The 19,045-nt window shown below is 37.5% G+C and overlaps 1 protein-coding gene across 1 annotated transcript; it reads left to right on the plus strand.

Moving 5' to 3' along the window:
- Nucleotides 1-59: 59 nt before the first annotated feature.
- On the plus strand, nt 60-515 carry LOC118829969 (40S ribosomal protein S14-like). Its single transcript, XM_036736833.1, has one exon. The coding sequence runs from the start codon at nt 60-62 to the stop codon at nt 513-515; it is 456 nt and encodes a 151-aa protein (XP_036592728.1).
- Nucleotides 516-19,045: the final 18,530 nt, after the last annotated feature.

Genomic DNA, 19,045 nt, shown 5'->3' on the forward strand with positions numbered 1-19,045 from the left:
CTTAGCTGAATCTTAAAAGGCGCTAAGGGGGTGTTGGCGGCCCAAGAGGAAGAGCAGAAATGGCACCTCACAAGAGGAAGGAAAAGAAGGAAGAGCAGGTCATCAGCCTTGGACCTCAAGTTGCAGAAGGAGAGAATGTGTTTGGTGTCTGCCATATCTTTGCTTCCTTCAATGACACCTTTGTCCATGTGACTGATGTCTCTGGCAAAGAAACCATCTGCCGGGTGACTGGTGGGATGAAGGTCAAGGCTGACAGAGACGAATCTTCTCCCTATGCTGCTATGTTGGCCACTCAGGATGTTGCCCAGAAACATAAAGAACTAGGCATCACTGCCCTCCACATCAAACCTCGGGCCACAGCGGGAAATAGGACTAAGACTGCTGGCCCTGGTGCACAGTCAGCCCTGAGAGCTCTGGCACGCTCTGGAATGAAGATTGGGCGGATTGAGGATGTCACTCCAATCCCCTCTGACAGCACTCGCAGAAAGGGTGGTCGCCGTGGTCACCATCTGTGAATATCATTTGCTGGATTATTTTTGTCAATAAAAGTGTCACAATGGTCAAAAAAAAAGACACTAAGGATTCTGAGAGGTAAAGAGGAAGAGAGAGGGAATTCCAGGCTGAGTAGATATAACTGACCCTAATGAACTGAAAAGGGAAATGGAATATAGGTTCAGAGAATAGCCAGTAGGTCTATTTGGATAAAAAATAGACTATATGAAAGGTACATTTAGGTCCTGAGTAAAGAAAAACTAAACAATTGTACATTGTCCAAAAATGAAATGGGCTTCCTCAAGAAATTTTCACAGAACCACAGAATTTAAGAGCTGGAAGGGACATTGGCTTCCATCCAACCTACCCTGTGTCTGAATGAGGATCTCAATAAAACCTACAAATGGTCACTTCAGCCTCTGTTCAAAGACATCCACTGCAGGAAAACTCTACTTTCCAAAACAGGTCGCATTCCACTTTGGGTCATTTCTAATCACATTTAAGTTTTTTTCCCTACATCAAATCTAAACTTTTGCTTTTGCACTTCAGTCCTTTACTCCTATTTCTACCCTCTGAGGCTAATCCCCTCTTCCACACAACAGCCCTTCAGATTTGAAGACATCTGTGATCTCTCCTTCCCCAACTCCAAGTTTTTCCTTCTCCAAGCTCCCCATTTCCTTTGACCGATCTTCATATAATATAAGCTTTAGACTTTTCAACATCAAGGTCAATGCCTCTGGAGGCCTTCCTGATTATCAATAGCCTCTTTAAGCATCAGATAAAGCAGGCGGTAAAGAAGCTGTATGACATCGATGTGGCCAAGGTCAACACACTGATCCGGCCTGATGGAGAGAAGAAGACCTATGTCCGACTTGCTCCAGACTACGATGCTTTAGATGTTGCCAACAAAATTGGAATCATCTAAACTGTGTCCAGCTATCCCACTCCACCTACAATAAAAAGTTTTCCAGTATAAAAAAAAATACAATTGTCAGAACTGATCATAATAGTCGAAAATGTGGTCTGACCAGAGCAGAGTACAGGGAAAGACTATCATCTCCCTATCCATCTTGAGCACTATGCCTTTTTCTTTTGTTGTTTGTGTTCATTTCAGTTGTGTCTGGCTCTTTATGATCCCATTTTGGAGATTTCTTAGCAAAAATACTGGAGTGGTTTGGCATTTCCTGCTCCAGCATAATTTTACAGATGGGAAAACTGAGGCAATGAGTGTTAAGTGACTTGCCCAGGGTCACACAGCTAGTAAATATCTGAGGTCAGATTTGAACTCAGGAAGCTGAGTCTTCCTGACTCCAGGCATCGCATTCTAACTACTATGACACCCAACTGTACCTTTCTCTTTTAATGTAGCCTAAAATCACATTAACATTTTAGGGTGCTATATCATGTTGACTTATAATTGATCTTGCAGTTCACTAAAACCTCTAGATCTTTTCTAGAAAAACTGCTGTCTAGGTATGTCTTCCCCATTTTGCACTTGTGAAATTGATTTTTTTGTACTTAAATATTACTTTATTCAATTTTGTTATTTGATTTGGTCCAACATTCTTGCTGGTCATGATCTTTTTAGTACCTCTTCCTTCACTTCAGATCTTTAAGAAGAAATCAAATGACCAGTATTGTGGAAAAGATTCTTGTTCAGGTATGTGTTGGGCTAGTGTTTTCCTCTCATTTTGAGCTTTTGTGATTCTGTGACATTTCAAAGTTGAAAATACAAAAACAATCTTATGGTGCATTCCAATCCTAAATCTGCAATGCCATGATCTTGGTAGTCCTTGATGTTAAGGTGCAAATGCCTAAGAATGGCAGCATAAATGTATATTCTGATACTGTATTCCTACTAGTGAAAATGTGAACAGGAGAGGGTAACAAGAAAAGGAGAAAGTGTTTATATGTACACAGGGAAGGGAGAAGAGGGTAAGTATTAGGGAGCTATAAAAGCCAAGCAATGCAATTATTTGACTTAATGTCCATTAAAAAGATACATATAAAAAGATACATAGTTCCAAGCACACAGTAGGTTCTTAATAAAATATTTTTTTTAATTAACTGATTGGGCATGAGACTGTTGAGCTCAATAGGAGTTAGCTGGAGGTGGGATTGGGATGAAGGTTATAACCATTTGTAGAGTGCTTCCTATGTGCCAGGCACTGTTCTAGGGGCTTTATAAATATTATCTCATTTGATCCTCACAACAGCCCTGCAAGACAGGTGTTGTTATTATTTACATTTATGGAAACTGAGGCAAAGCAAGGTTAAGTGACTTGCCCAGGCTCATATAGCTAAGAAGTATGTGAGGTCAAATTATAACTCAGGTCTCCCTGACCTTAAGCCCAGTGTGCCATAAACCCTGTCCATTCTAATAATAACAAGCCACATTTATAGAGCATTGTAAGGCTTAAAAAACATTTTCCTCACAAAAAAAAATTAAACAAATAAACTGAAGTGGGTCGTACATTATTATTATTTAATTTTTTTAAATGATGAACCTGAAGCTTGGAGTGGTTGACTTATCAACAGCACATGGCTAGTGACTGAGCCTAAACTCAGTATGAGCATCCTGGCTCAAGAATCAGGATCTAGGACCCTTTACACTGTGTCATGTGCTTCCTGTTTCTACAGTATCTCATATGTGGCCGGGCTCCATCCTCACCAAAGCTTGCCTTGGCCATGGCCTATCACATCTCCACTAAGCTACCACAATAATCCAATTGTTTTCTCCTGCTCTTCCCCTCTTCAATCTATCTTATACAGCGCTGCCAGATTAATCTTCCTAATACATAGGTCTCCCCACAGAATCATAGATTTAGAGATGGAAGGGACATGAGAACCAGCCAGTTCAACCCCCTTATTTTATGGTTGAGGAAACCAAGTGCCCCCCAGAGAAGGCAAATGACTTAACTAAGGACAAACCAGTAGTGATTAAGTGGCCGCGCTGAAAGTCTAACCCAGGCCTTCTTATTCAAAATCCAATCTCCTTTCATCACTGCCCATTGCCTGATAAATAAAATTCAAAGTCCTTAGCCTGGCACTCACAGCATCCACATTTGGTGTTCTAGGCAAATTGTTTTCAAAGCAGATGGATTTTAGTACAATTGATTTTAGGGAAATTGACTTAGAGCTATCTTGGCTCCCATCAGGAAAATCTCAGACTCTTGAAAATCCAATATATTCATAAAATATAAAAATAATTTCATTTACTAAAAATACCTGATTAGTCATATATCATAAGGATATTGTGAGGATTAAATGAGATAATAGATGTAAAGCATTTTATAGACCTTGCAACACTATATAAATGTCAGACATTATTATAATCAAGGTAGATCCTCTTGGGGTCTTAAAAATTAGTTTTGATAGTAGAAGTAGGGAAGTAGCAGGGCATGATAAAGCAATGGTTTAGGATTCTTCAATTAGTCCTTAAATCAATTCAATTCTCAATATTGCCAGATTAATCTTCCTAATAAACAGGTTTGATTGCAATATCCTAGATTTAGAGTTGGAAAGTCTCAAGACCATCCAAGCCACTTCATTTTAGATGTGACAAACATTCACACTTATATATTCACTTGGAGATCTAGCAAACGGGTATGACTGAAACACAGAGTGCAATGTCTGCCTCGACCAACAGGTGGCATTCTATTGAGCTACTCTTCCCTATATGCCCCAGGATGTCCCGCCATTTTTTTTCAAGTGGGCTGAAATATCCCCATTGACTCCTAGAACATATTCAAGTTTCCAGACACCTGGGCTGTTCTTCACATAGTGAGAGTTACAGCTTTTGCCCTCTGAAGCATGCTTTAACTCATTGTTGACCTGAGTCATGATATAGAGGATAAAATCAATAAAAATATTAAAATGTGAAATTTATATTTTTGCTCTATCCTCCCCCACATCTTTGTGGTAATTTCTTCCCCCAGGTCTCTTCCATCAGGACCAATATCTAGACTCTCATTGCACGATCACTTCTATGTTTTATTAACATGGAATTTGAATGAAAAGGGAAATAGAGGAAACCTTCTGCCCAATTAGAGATGTTGTTGTTGTTCTGTCATGTCTGACTCTTTGTGACCCCATGGACTTGTCCATAGGGTTTTCTTGGCAAAGATATTGAAGGGCTTGCCATTTCCTCAGGCAAATGAGGGTTAAGTGACTTGCCGAGGGTCACGCAGCAAGTGTCTGAGGTTGGATTTGAACTCAGATCTTCCTGACTCCAGGCCTGGTACTCTATCCATATACCACCTAGCTGCCCCCTGCCCAGCTGGAGATAGTTTCTTCCTGTTGTGCCCATTTATCATTGGCTATGCTGCACCCACAAGTAAACTTGGTAGGAAGAATGTTTTGTAGCAACCACTTTCATTTGAGCCCATGCCCCCCAGGGACTGAAGTGAAAAGGAACAACTCTATCCTGGTTGAGGGGGACATTTCTGCACTTTGGTTCTTGCCATATTAAATTAAATTGCCATTAAATATCCTTTTGTAAAAGCTGATTGATGTTCATTGGTTATCAACGATATAAAATAGATATCAACCGGTCAAAATTATATTGAGTACTAGGCAATGGTTAAATGATATTGGGGGAATGTTAACTAGTCAAATAAGAGGGAAGGACACACTAGATCTAGGCTGAGAGTGATAGCATTAGAAGAATACCCATCAGGGTTCTTGGGGTGTCCCCTCTCCCCAATCCAGAATCCCAGAGTGCTCATCCTCACTCAAAAGCAGAGGGAGGGAGGGAGGGAGAAAGGGAGGGGAGGAAGAGAGAGAGAGAGAGAGAGAGAGAGAGAGAGAGAGAGAGAGAGAGAGAGAGAGAGAGAGAGAGAGAGAGATGAGTTCCTTGATTGTAGTCTTTTGAATGCAGACTAAGTTTCCAGCTCATTAATAATTAAAAGGCACAGAAGGAAGACAGAACAGTAGCCTTGCTTTGGGAGAACAGGACTAGTAGTATAAGAGTGGATTGGGAAAGCAAATCCAGAGCCTAAATGTGCTGAATATATAATAAATCTAAACTGTGACTTTCAAAGCTGACCTCCTCATCCATGTTTTTCTCTGAATCTCTTTGTGCTGCCTTCTGTGCATTTTTTAAGATGCTTCAGTAATTCTCTTATTTCTTTTCTCATTTTGGGGGTCATTACTATTGCTAGGTCCTTCCTCACTACCAAATCTCTTCCCCAGTAAAAAGAGAAAAACATTACAATAACATTTCTATAGCACTTTGAGGTGAATAAAGACCTTTCAATATTATATTCAATATTTATATATATGTGTGTATGTGTATATATAGGCATATGTTTATATATATATTTATATATACGTATATATATATATATATACATATATATATACATACATATATATCTTCCCAATTTTATCTCATTTGGTCCTCACCACAACCTTGGGAGGTAGGTGCTATTATTATCCCCATTTTACAAATGAGGAAACTGAGACAGGCAGTGATCAAGAGTCTTACATAGCTCATAAGTGTCTGAGGCTGGATTCAAACTCAGGTTTTCCTGACTCCGGGTCAGGTCTAGCACTTTATCCCCTCAGATTGGTCAAGCAAAGCTAATCCATGCATTTGACACGTATGAAGCTGTATGTATCCTGCATCACTTATCAGGAGCTGGATACGACGCTTCATCACAGATTCGTTGGAGTTCTGGTTGATCATCGCACTGACCATCATTCTTAAGCCTTTCAAAGTCACTTTTCTTTGCACTGTTGCTCTCCTTATATAAATGGCTTTCTTGGTTCGGCTCACTTCACTCTGTATCAGTTCAAACTATGCAGAATTCTCTGAAATTTACCCCCTTAGTTTCCAGTTCTTCACTACAACAAAAAGAACCATTGTAAATATTTTTGTCCAGATGGATCTTTTCCTTATTTTCTTGGTCTCTTTGTGGTGCAGACATAGTAGTGCGATCACTGCGTCAAAGGCAAGTTTAGTGAATTTGGGGCTATATTTCCAAATTGCTTTCCAGGACAGCTAGATCATTTCATCATTCTACCAGCAGCTGGCACGTCGTCTTCCACTACTTTCTCCAACAACTGTTATTTTCCTCTGTAGTCATCTGTGCCAGTCTGATGGGTGTGAGGCAGACCCTCAATGTTGCTTTAGTTTGAATTCTTTAATTTAACAGCGATATTCTTATATTGTTCGATCATTTGCATGGATACTTTTAAGAACTGCGCATTTCTATCCTTTGGGCAATGGTTGCCATTCTTACATCTCTGGTACGGTGGATAGAATGATGGGGTCTGGAATCAGGGAGACCTGAGTTCAAACTCAGCCCCAAATACTCCATAGCTGTGTGACCTTGGGTGAGTCTATATGTATGCCTCAGATCCCTCAACTGTAAAATGGGAATAAGGATAGCACCTATGTTACAGGGCTCTTGTGAAGATGAAACGAGATAACATTTGTAAAGGCCTTAGCACAGTGCTTGGCACAAAGGGAGCCCTATATAAATGCTAGCTATCATCATCATCGTCTTATTGTTATCTTAATCATTATTATCCTAATATGCTTTAGATACAAGATCTCTAACAAAATTTTGCTGCCAAGATTTTTCCCCAGTTAACTGTTTCCCTTCTAATTTTATCTATATAGATTTTGTTTGTGCAAAACCTTTCCAATCTTATAAAATTTAAATTGTCCCTTTTATGTTCTTTTGTTCTCTCTATTTCTTGTCTGCTTATGAATTCTTCTCCTAGGAGCGGACTTCCAACCAAGATGGTTGCCTAAATTTTGAGGCAGGCTGCCCATCTCTCACATAATCACTTTGGCAAAAATCCTTTATACCAGATCAAACAATTGGCGCAAAATCCAATGTGAAACTACAATAAGTGACTTCTTCCACCTCATAACTGCATGAGATATTAGCCAGAAGTTCAAGGACAATAAAAAGGAAGGCACACCAGCAAAGCCAGCTTCACTTCAGAGTAGCCTCCCAGCTCAACCAGAGGTCCAGGGACACATTTAGCCCTTAAAAGTCTATGTCCAGTGGCAGAAAGAATGAAAGGCAAGCCCAAAGAAAGAATCAGGTGGTCTGAAAGTCCCAGGGTGGAAACCTTGAAAGCCTCAAGTATCTGGTAGCAACAGCAAAAGGAACAGTGTCTATCATGGAGGGCAACGTCCAGACCAGGGCAGCCCAGGACCCAGGGTTCCTCAAATCCCTAATAGTCTGTCCTGAGCAAGCATAAGAGAGTCCTGAAGACCCAGCCCTCTGAATATTGACAGTGGGGGAGGGGATGGCATAAAGGGAAGAACCTAGCTCTGGCACAAAGCCCCAGTGCAGGAACTAAAGTTAGAGAGAGGAGCAAATCAAGAAAAACACCAACTAGTCTCAAAACTATTAAGTCTTCAGATCAAGAGCTCCCCAAAATTAGCAAATCTAGAGGTCTCAAACAAGGAGCATGTAAATTTTACAAGTAGAAACTCAGAGGAAAAAGTGTATTTTCCACAAGGGCTACAATACCTAACAACAACAGAATTAGTAGTAATAGCTAACATTTACATAGGGCTTTAAGTTTTGCCAAAAAAGAATTTTTTCACAGACATTATCTCATTTGATCCTCATAGCAGTGTTATGATATAGATGCTATTATTGTGCCCAAGTTACAGGGGAAGAAACTGAGACTAAAGGAGGTTGAGTAATTTGCTCAGAATCACACAATTAAATGTCTGAGGCAGGATTTGAACTCGGGTTTTTCTGACTCCATGTCCAGCACTCTATCTGCTATATTAGCTAGTGATCAAGAAGAACACATGAAAATCTTGAAGAATGAAGCAAGAGATTTTTTTAAAATGAAATTAAAACCCTGGAAGAAAGAATTGGAAGACTATGTAGCTTAGAAGAGAAAGCAGTAATCTTTACTCAAGAAATTGAATCCCTGAAAACTAGAATAGACCAAACAGAAATCAATGACTCCATGAGATAGTAAGGAATATCAGTACAAATTAAAAGATTCAAGTTATTGGCTAGCAAATAGAAAAAAATTGACCTGGAAAACAGACCAAGGAGAAATAATTTATAAATCTTTGGGCTTCCAGAAAACCATATTTTAAAAAGCCCCAAAAAACTATATTTTAAGAAAACATAAATGAAAACTGCCTAAATTTATTAGAACCAGAGCATAAAATAAAGATAGAAATAATCCACTAATCATCTCCTAAGAGATATACCAAAATTAAAAGTCAGGAATGTCAGAGGCAAAATCCAGAGCTCCAATATCAAAGAAAAAAAGTGCTGCACGTAAATGGAAAGAAGGCATTCTAGTATCAAGGAACTACACAGTCAGGATCACACAAAGCAAGACAGCTTCTACTATAAACAAGAGAAGATCTTGGAATAAAATATTACAAAATGCAAAAGAGTTAGATTTACAATCAAGAATGATATATCCTATAAAGCTGAGTATAACCCTTAAGGGCAGGGTGGGGGGGAAGGTTGTGAAGGGATCTTAATGTCTTCAAAGGAAAAATAAGAAAATTTTTAAAAATAAGAAAAACAGAAGTTTTAGGAGTGAATAGGTTCTGTAATGAAGGTTCAAAGAGGGTAAAAAGAGAAGGAAAGGTAAAAATAATACATTATTGTGGAAAGGAGGAAGATGGAGGTAGGATGATTTGGTAATATACAAAAATAAACCTCTAAACTTCTAAGTTAAACATACTCATGAATTTGGCCACTGTGCCAAATTCTCAACTATAAACAGTCTTCAGTGTCTAGCTCTGACATAAAATACCTGTATACATACTCCCTTTTTAAGAATTTCCGGATTCTCCATCATATGCCTCTTACACAATAATTCAATCCTTTTGCTTTTACTGCTCTGCTCTAATCCACCAATTCTCTCCCATCATCTTGTGACCCCTTCATAAACTACGGGAAACATGTAAAGAGAACACAAATGATTCTGTTTTCCATCCTTTCGCTTTAGGTCCTAAACTGCATCAGGAAAAGTCTTCCTTTACAGGCTATGTTTCGAAATTGTGCGTTTCATTAGTACATTAAGTTATATTCCCACTAAGTGCCAGATTTTCTTCTTTAATTGTCTTTGATGCCAATCTGATTAACAAAATGCTGGCCTTGGGTTGTCTCCATTTCCTAACCCTACAAGATTCTGAGGTAATTTACTTTTAGTAGGGATAGGAGACAAGAAAGAAAAACTACTGAATCAGATAGCCCAGATTTTCCAAGGTAAAATATTAATCATTCAAGTACCAATTATCCAAATTAAAAATATCCCTAAGGTAAAGCCAAAAATCAAAAAAGTATTACCTAAGATTAATTTAACTGTGTTTAATGTTGTTTTCCTCCACATTTGGAACACTGTAACCTCCTTGATGGCAGAGACTATCTCGTATTTTTTAATTTGTAATCTCCGTGTCTTACGTGGTGCTTTTGGGCATAGTCACTTAACAAATGTTTGTTAACTTGAATACTGAGAATCTACTATGTGCCTAGCACTGTGCAGCATGTTCTGGAAAATACAGAAGAAAACATAATCCTTACCTTTGAGGAACTTACAGATCATTTGATGTAGCCTTAGACATGAAGAATACTTAGAGACCAAGATATAAATTGAATTGTGCTACTTTATTTTTTAAGTTTAATTTAGAACAAAATTTCAAAAGAGAGAAATTATGGGAGCCGAAAATATCTAGGGTGGTGTGCATGGAGAAGGCAGAATCTGATGGGTAAGATTTGTATAAAGGAAGAGAAGAAGGGGAAAGTGAAAGAGAGAGAAATATGAGTGATTACCTGAACAGAGGTATGGTGGTAGGGATTAACCTTTTGTATGTATGTAAGGCACCTTAAACTGAGGACTCAGGCAGTAGGGGGAAATAAAGGTGAACAGCACCAGCTGAGCCAAATTATAGAGATAAATTTTTTCAGTTGTTTAAACATTTTTATTTAAATTTTGACTTCCAGACTCTATCCCTTCTCCCTCCCTCCTATAGAAACAATTTAAAGTCACATAGAAAAATTAGCTTGATACAATTAGCAAGGGGAGGTTGACGGTGGATTTTTGACAAAGGAATGACATCATTACAGTAACCACTTGGGAAGATGACTCTTGTAGCACTCTCTATACAAAATGTATTGGAGGAGGAGAAAATGGAAGGTATTTTCTATCAAAATGTTTAAAGATTTTGCCAAAGTTAATAGTTATACTGGATGCATATATCCCTCTATTTTAGAACCAATTCAAATCTCACTTCTTCCACAAAGCCTCCTGATACTGCCAGCCTTCAGTGATCTTTTCCTTCTCTGTTTTTATTACATTTCAGATCCTGCTACATGACTTAGCATTTCCTTACATAATATCTTGTTCTAAAAAATGAAATAAAATATCTTACTCTTTTCCCCCTAGCAGTTTTAGGTGTGAGAATCTCGTCTCCCTCTACTGAACTTTAAATTCCCTGAGACGGACACCCTCATATTGCCTTCTCCACAGTACTATGCACACAGGAGACACTTAACTGTCTGGACTCATCTGAAATAGAGATGGTAAGCTTATTGCCACTGACGCTGACATACACTGATGTGTTACCATTTCCTATAGAATCATACATCACCTGGTATTTCAAATGCCACCATTCGCCACCTTTCAGTCACTTCCATTGTATTATTTCACCATACTATATAATCCAGGATCCTTGGTCATTCATATGTCAAGTTAAATTGTATAAAACCTTTAAGGGATTTTGTATAGGTCTTGAGGGTTAGCTGGCATGAGCTGAAAGGTACGACCAAGGAAACGTATCAATGGAACTACTACATGCCTTGGGAATTTTTGACCGCTTGATGAAAATTGCTCTCCCATGGGAAATCTGGTTACATTGGAGTCTAAACTTTCAAAGAAGAGTCATTTTCCAGAGGTGTAATTATGAAGTCGAAGTGCAGCAGCTAGCATTTCTGAGCCCTAAATTCAAATCCAAGTTATACTGCCAACTACCGTTTTAAAAACTTTGTTCAAGTCATCTCACCTCTATGACCTTGTTTTTTCATCTGTAAAATGAAATTGTTGGACTAGATTGCATTTAAGGTTCCTGCCAGATCTAGGATTCTAAATTGCAGATGACACCAAGTCTTTGTTCCCTTTCATAAATGTTTAGTTCCTCAGATGCTCACAAAGTAATAAATTAATACAAACTACAGAACATTTTATTCGTAACATCTGCCCTTCCAAACTAGCTCTCTAAAAGCCTCATACAATTTTTCACTCTCCAGAGACAAATACAGTGAAAAGGAACTTGACAGATCTTGTACCAGAAGAATCATCACATAATTAAAGTAAATTTTCCAAATTAAATGTGACAATTTACATCCAAAACTAACAGCCCTGTTGATAAGATACATTTCAGCTAGTAACCATTTTATTGTTCTTTTACACCAGAAAGTTCAGTGATGGCTCAAGAAAACCACATATACATTTTAAAAATTACTTTATAGATTATAGGCATTATGAGAGTGTGTTTTGACTACCAAAACAGTAGTGAAAACTGGGTATGAACAGGGTTATGCCTTTTCAGCCAGCAATAGCAGAAGTGAAACAGAGGCCATTGAAAAAGGTATCACTTATTTTTTTTTTAGAGCATCCCTTTCTGACTACCTTTCCTGACAGGATTAAGTATTGACATGTTTCCACAAAGGATAGAGAATCAAAGGACAAAGTATGATGACAGCAAAATATTTGATGTGGTTTGATGTAAGCCATAATTCACTTTACCAATCCTGTCTCAAAATCCAGATTGCTTACAGAGAAAATTTTCATGCTAATTCATGGACATAACTAACCAAGATATACCTTAAAAAAAAAAGCTGACTTAAAAGCTCATGGACTATGCAAACATTATGTATGGCTAGTCACTTACAGGTCTATTATCTCAACAAATATGAAAATGTAATCCCTTAAGATTTTACAAAATAAGTCTTCTGAATTACACCATTCTTTTTTCTATTAAAATTATCTAAAATTACTTTATAAGCTCATTGCTATGCCATTTCCATATTAGCTATAGGGCCCTACAATAAGTCCTGATCACAAGTGACAACAACAGAACCTTGATAAAAATCCTTTCCCTATGACATTTATCTGTGAAATATTGCTTATTTTTATAAAATGTTTGATTTGCATTAAATTACCCAAATATAACACTGGTTAAAAATTCAAAGTCAGCAGTGTGTTAACATATTGCCCACATGTAACAGGAGATGGTTCTTTTAGGGAAAAAAAAATTCAGGATAGGAATAAAATTCTTTAGAAATCCTAACCACTTTCCTGGCTACCTGTCCCTAAGTGATCTGAAATAAATGTAATTAGAGTTATTATGTGTATCAGTAATTAAGGTGGGACTTTCTTTTACTGTTTTCTCTTTTAGCACTTATTTAATTAAGTGCCCCTGAAGAGTATGGCCTTTGTTTCTTTGATTAAAGCAGGAGTCTTTGATGACCTCCTTGCCTCAAGGGAAAGCCTAGTTTACATAGGTTTGAGTCACATATTTGTGACATCAGAAGCTTTTAGGCCATGTAGGTTTAAGTCAGGCCACGTGGATTTAAGTTGCATGTTTGTTACGCTTTTAGGTCACGTGGCTGAGTTGCATGTTGTGACGCCCTTTGACCCTGAACAGAATATATAAACTCAAGAGGTTGGCGTTTTTCCTTGGGGGCTCTCACTCACTGGAAGAGTGGCACGTAACTGCCCCCCTCCCCGGCTTTGCTAACCCAGACGTTGGTTTGTATTTGGTCTATTTATAATGTATGTTTGTAATTTGTTTGTATTTGCTCTGAAGTTCAGGTTACTGGCTTTTCCTCCTGAACTAAGTGAATGATATTTGTATGGTGGATTAAAGTGAGATTGTTAACCCTTTAAAGTTACATTCCTTAGAAAAGCAGATGAAAGAACCTGTGCTAGCAGCCCTCCTGTGTGCTGGTTGTTGTTGGTTTTACAGTCACAGTAGCTGCTAGCCACATTGTTGTTACATTATGTTTTATAGATCATTATTATAGACAAGGTCCTTCGTTTTATTTTTAATATTTTTATTCTGAATTTAGCCAGCACCAAATGAAATGGGCATTTTCTGTGAAACTGTGGATCTCTATTATGTGAAGATTGCTTTTCTTTATAATAAAAATAAGTAATAAATGAAAAATTCAACACACAGCCTTCAGATCTGTTCTACTTGTCTAGAATTCATCCTGTTCTTCCTTCTCTTCTTTTTTTCTGTTTTGTGGCAACCCTATACCTAACCTCCCTCTTCCTTTCACCCTATCCCCCAAAACTAAAGGGAAGGAAGTCTCTGTAACAAATACACATCATCAAGTGAAATAAATTCCCATGTTGCCCATGTCTGAAAACATGTCCCATTCTGCATCTTGAAGCCATCGACTCTGTCAGGGAGTGAGTAGAAATGCTTCATCATCAGTTCTCTGGAATACTAGCGGGATGTTCCATTGATCAGTTTTTGTCATGATTATATAAATTGTTCTCCTATCATCCCCACCCCTCCTTCGTGTTATAAAGAAAACTGACATCATAAGGGAAAGTGACTTCCCCAAGGTCATATGGCTACTTAGCCACAGAACTGGAATTAGAATCAGCGCTCTTAGTACCTATTCCCAAAGAGTTACCTCTTTCAGCATGCCTCCTGAAAGCTGTGTGTAACACAGCAAGAAAAGGATAGGCCGGTTCAGTCATGGCAGGAGGCTGAAATAGTACCCTCGACTCTTGGGCGCATCAACTCCTCTCAGAAAACAGAAGAAGCCTCTCACATAGCTGTTCCCACCACCAACACCTCTTTCCATAGCTGCCTGTACCTGTGCCTCTCCAACAGCCCTTTTCAAGCTTTCCGTTTGGACTAATACTTTTCCAACTAGAGTGCGTGCTGGATTATAGTCATGCTGCAGAGCTGACACACGGGCTTCTGGCATGTGGAGTTCAAAGAGAGAAGGAGATCCATGCAGAAACACTCCCATTTACTTCCCCTCCCCCCAAATCTGGCAATATTAGTTTCCTGAAAGACAGAACACTAAAAACTAGGAGAATCAGGGAAGACTTCCCAGGAGGGGTAACATCTGAGCTGAACCTTAAGGAGAAAGAAGGATGCTGCGAAGTGAAGATGAGGAAGGACTACATCGAAATCATGAAGAGAAAAAACAACAGGCAAACTAAACAACACATCAAACAAGGCTGATGGTATATTCAATGTTCCATACCCAGAGTTCCCAAAGAAGGGAGAGGGGAACATTGTGTTCTCTTTTCTTAAGGGTCAACCTTGATCAATATAACTGCACAGTATCCAGTTTTACTTTGGATATTTTTTCTCTTATGTTGTTATAAAAATCATACATGAGTTTCTAATGAAGTCTGTCCCTCTCTAAAAATACCAGCATTTGGATGAATTTACCACCAACGAAGAGGAAATTAAAACAACTATTAGGAGCCATTTTGCCCAATTATATGCCGATAAATCTGACAATCTAAATGAAATGGATGAATATTTACAAAAACATAAATTGTCCAGATTAGCAGAAGAGGAAATAGAATAATTAAATAATGCAATCTTAGAAAAAGAAATTCAACAAGCTATCAATGAATTCCCTAAGAAAAATCTCCTGGACCAGATGGATTCACAAGCGAATTCTACCAAACTATTTAAAGAAAATTAATACCAATACTATATAAACTATTCGGAAAACTAGATGAAGGAGTCCTACCAAATTCCTTTCACCAGGAAGAGCAAAAACAAAAAAATAAAACTATGGACCAATTTCTCTAATTAATATTGATGCAAAATTTTTAAATAAAATACTAGGAAAGAGATTACTGCAGTACATCACAAGGATCATACACTATGACCAGGTGGGATTTACCAGGAATCCAGGACTGGTTCAATATTAGGAAAATTATCAGTATAATTGACAATATCAATAACAAAAGCAACAGAAATCATATAATTATCTCAATCGATGCAGAAAGTCTTTGACAGAATACAACACTTCTTCCTATCAAAAACATTTGAGAGCATGGAAATAAATGGAGTTTACCTTAAAATTATAAGAAATATTTATCTAAAACCATCAGCAAGCATTTTCTACAATGGGGATAAGAAGCCTTCCCAACACAATCAGAGGTGAAGCAAGGATGCCCGTTATCACCACTATTACTCAATACTGTACTAGAAATGTTAGCTATGAAAAAGACATTGAAGTAATTAAAATAGGCAGCAAGGAAACAAAACTATCACTTTTTGCAGACCACATGACAGTATACTTAGAGAACCCTAGAGAATCAACTAAAAAACTAGTTGATTAATAACTTTAGCAAAGTTGCAGAATACAAAATAGACTCACATCATCAGCATTTCTACATATTACCAACAAAGTCCAGCAGCAAGAAATAGAGAAATTCCATTTAAAATAACTGTAGACAATATAAAACATTTAGAGTCTACCTGGCAAGACAAACCCAGAAACTACATGAACACAGTTACAAAACACTTTTCACACAAAGTCAGATCTAAATAATTGGAAAATTTTTAATCACTCATGGGTAGGCCAAGTCAATATAATAAAATGACAAATCTGCCTAAATTAATATACCTATTCAGTGCTATATCAAAAAATTATTTAAAAGAGCTAGAAAAATAATAACAAAATTGATCTGGAAGAACAAAAGGTCAAGAATATCAAGAGAATTGAATAAAAAAAGTGAAGGGAAGTAGTCTAACTGTACCAGGTCTCAAACTGCATTATAAAGGGGTAATTATCCAAACAATCAGGTGTTGGCTAAGAAATACAGGGTGTTCCTAAAGTCTGGACACATAGGCAAAAATGCATATTTTCAAGAAATTAAATGAATGAAATTTTCAACATTTTATTTAATTGGAATATTCACAAATAACATCATCAATATTATTTCCATCATTTGTGATGCAAAGGTTGATGTGCTTTGTAAGATTCACACGAACTCAAAGCAGTAACTCCACATTTAACTATGTGTCCAGACTTTAGGAACACTTGTAGAGTGGTGGATCAGTGGAATAGATTATACGCAATATATTATAGTAAATGACCATAGTAATCTAGTATTTGATAAACCCAAAGATCCAAGCTTTTAATACAAAAACTCATCATTTGACAAAAACTACTGGGAAAACTAGAAAACTATGTCAGAAACTAGGTATAGAGTACAGACCAATATCTCAGGCCAATTAGGACAGCATGGAATAGTTTACCTGTCAGATCTATGGAGAAGGGAAGAAATTAGGATCAAACAAGATATAGAGAGCATTATCAAATGTAAAACAGATAATTTTGATTACATAAAAAAATTTAAAAGTTTTTGCACAAACAAAACCAATGCAAACAAAATTAGAAGGAAAGCAGAAAACTGGGGGCAAATTTTTATGGCAAGAATTTCTGATAAAAGCCTCATTTCTCAAATATACAGAGAACTGAGTCAAATTTATAAGAGTACAAGTCATTCCCCAAAGGATACATGATCAATGGATATGAATAGGCAGTTTTCAGACAAAGAAATCAAAGCTATCTATAATCTGAAAAAATACTCTAAATCACTATTGATTAGACATATGCAAATTAAAGCAACTCTGAGGTGCCACCTCACATCCATCAGATTGGCTAGTATAACAAAAAAAGGAAATGATAAATGTTGAAGGGGGTGTGGGAAAACTGGGACACTAATGCACTGTTTGTGGAATTGTGAACTGATCCAACTGTTCTGGAGAGCAATTTGGAACTATGCTCCAAAGGGCTATAAAATTGCATACACTTTGATTCAGCAATACCACTACTAGATCTGTATCTCAAAGAGATTTAAAGAAAAAAAAGAGGCGGGAAAGGCCCTATTTGTACAAAAATATTTATAGCAGCTCTTTTTGTGGTGGCTAAGAATTGGAAATTGAAGGGATGCCTACCAATTGAGGAATGGCTGGATAAGTTGTGGTTTGCTATTATAACAGAATATTGTTATGCTATAAGAAATTACAAGCAGGATGATTTTGGAAAAACCTGGAAAGACTTACATGAACTGATACAAAGTGAAGTGAGCAGGACAACATTGTAAAGTAACAGAAATATTGTACAATGGAAGAACTGGAAAGGACTTAGCTATTCCCAGCAATACAACGATCTAAGGCAATCCCTAAGGACTCATAATGAAAAATGCTACCCACCTCCAGAGAAAAAACTGTTGTCTGAATACAGACTAAAACACACTATATATTACTTTTTTCCTTTCTTTTTTCTTTTTGGTTCAAGTCTTCTTGTAGCAAATGGCTAATATGGAAATGTTCTACGTGACTTCACACATATAAACTATATCAGACGGTGGGGGAGGGGGAATGAGGGATAGAATTTGGAACTCATAACTTCTAAAACAATGTTAAAATTGTTTTTAGATGTAATTCGGGACAAATAGAATATTTTTAAAAGAATGCAAATGTAACACTTGTCAAAAACAAATTTAAGTAGGAAATATGAATCATAATGTGTACATTAAAAAGCTTACAAAGGTTTCTAATAAAAAATAAAAATACTGATATTAAGCACAGTGCCTTTACATATGGTCAGCATTACGTTTACTAGATTTAAGTTGAAGATATCCCAGCTTATTTGGCTTACCATTGTCAGGACCCCTGTGACAAGACCACCCCTCTTTTTTGCTTCCCTCCTTTTACCATGTTTTCCAGAGCTAAGACCCAACAAGCAAGCCGTGTCCTCAGCATGGGCTAACAATCCTTTATGGCTCACCCTCTGGATGGTCCCAGCCACAGCAAAATCCCAGTTTTTCACATCAGCACCAGATAGTCCCTTAGCTCAGACAAGCACCTATAATAACTGTGTTCTGGTCTTGAAGTCCTGCCATGAATCAAACTTGTCTCACTGTTGCTGTTACCCCTCACCATCAGGGCTACAGATTGCTGTGTAGTCATAGATAGAAGTACTGAGATTTGAACACACTAAAGCTGGCATCCCTCCAACAGAATAAAGAAAGCTTTTTGCTCATAACTGCTGTTGTCTCTTTGATCTTATTTTGTTTTGATTCTACATTCAACCGTGGTTTTGTTAACCTCTGTGAGCTGTTTTTTTTAACAGTTACTAGCCATTGCAGAGCTGCTGTGGCTCTTTGGTCATTTGTTATCATGGTTGACACCACATATTTCCAGAAAACTGATTTGTTTCCCCTAAAAAGTTGTAAAATGAATGCGTTTCCAAGAGAATTGATAAGATCATAGATTTAGAGCTGGAAGGGACCATGGAGGTCATAGAATCTAACCCCTCCATTTTGCAAATAAGGAAACTGAGGTACAGAAATGCTAACTGATTTGCTAAGGGTCACACAGTAAGTACCATAGACAAGATTTGAACTCAGGTCTTCCTGACTCCAGCATTCTATCAGCCTTCTGCCATTGTGCTTCAAAGTATTCTTCAAACACCTAGGACAAAGAGCATTCCTGATGACGAAGGCATCAAAAAAAATTAGACTTTCAATGAGACAGGAAAGG

Source organism: Trichosurus vulpecula, chromosome 8, assembly GCF_011100635.1.
Source record: "Trichosurus vulpecula isolate mTriVul1 chromosome 8, mTriVul1.pri, whole genome shotgun sequence".
NCBI classification, from domain to species: domain Eukaryota; kingdom Metazoa; phylum Chordata; class Mammalia; order Diprotodontia; family Phalangeridae; genus Trichosurus; species Trichosurus vulpecula.

Excerpts from the sequence above, each read along its gene's own strand:
- LOC118829969 (XM_036736833.1), top strand. The coding sequence starts at position 60 with ATGGCACCTCACAAGAGGAAGGAAAAGAAGGAAGAGCAGGTCATCAGC.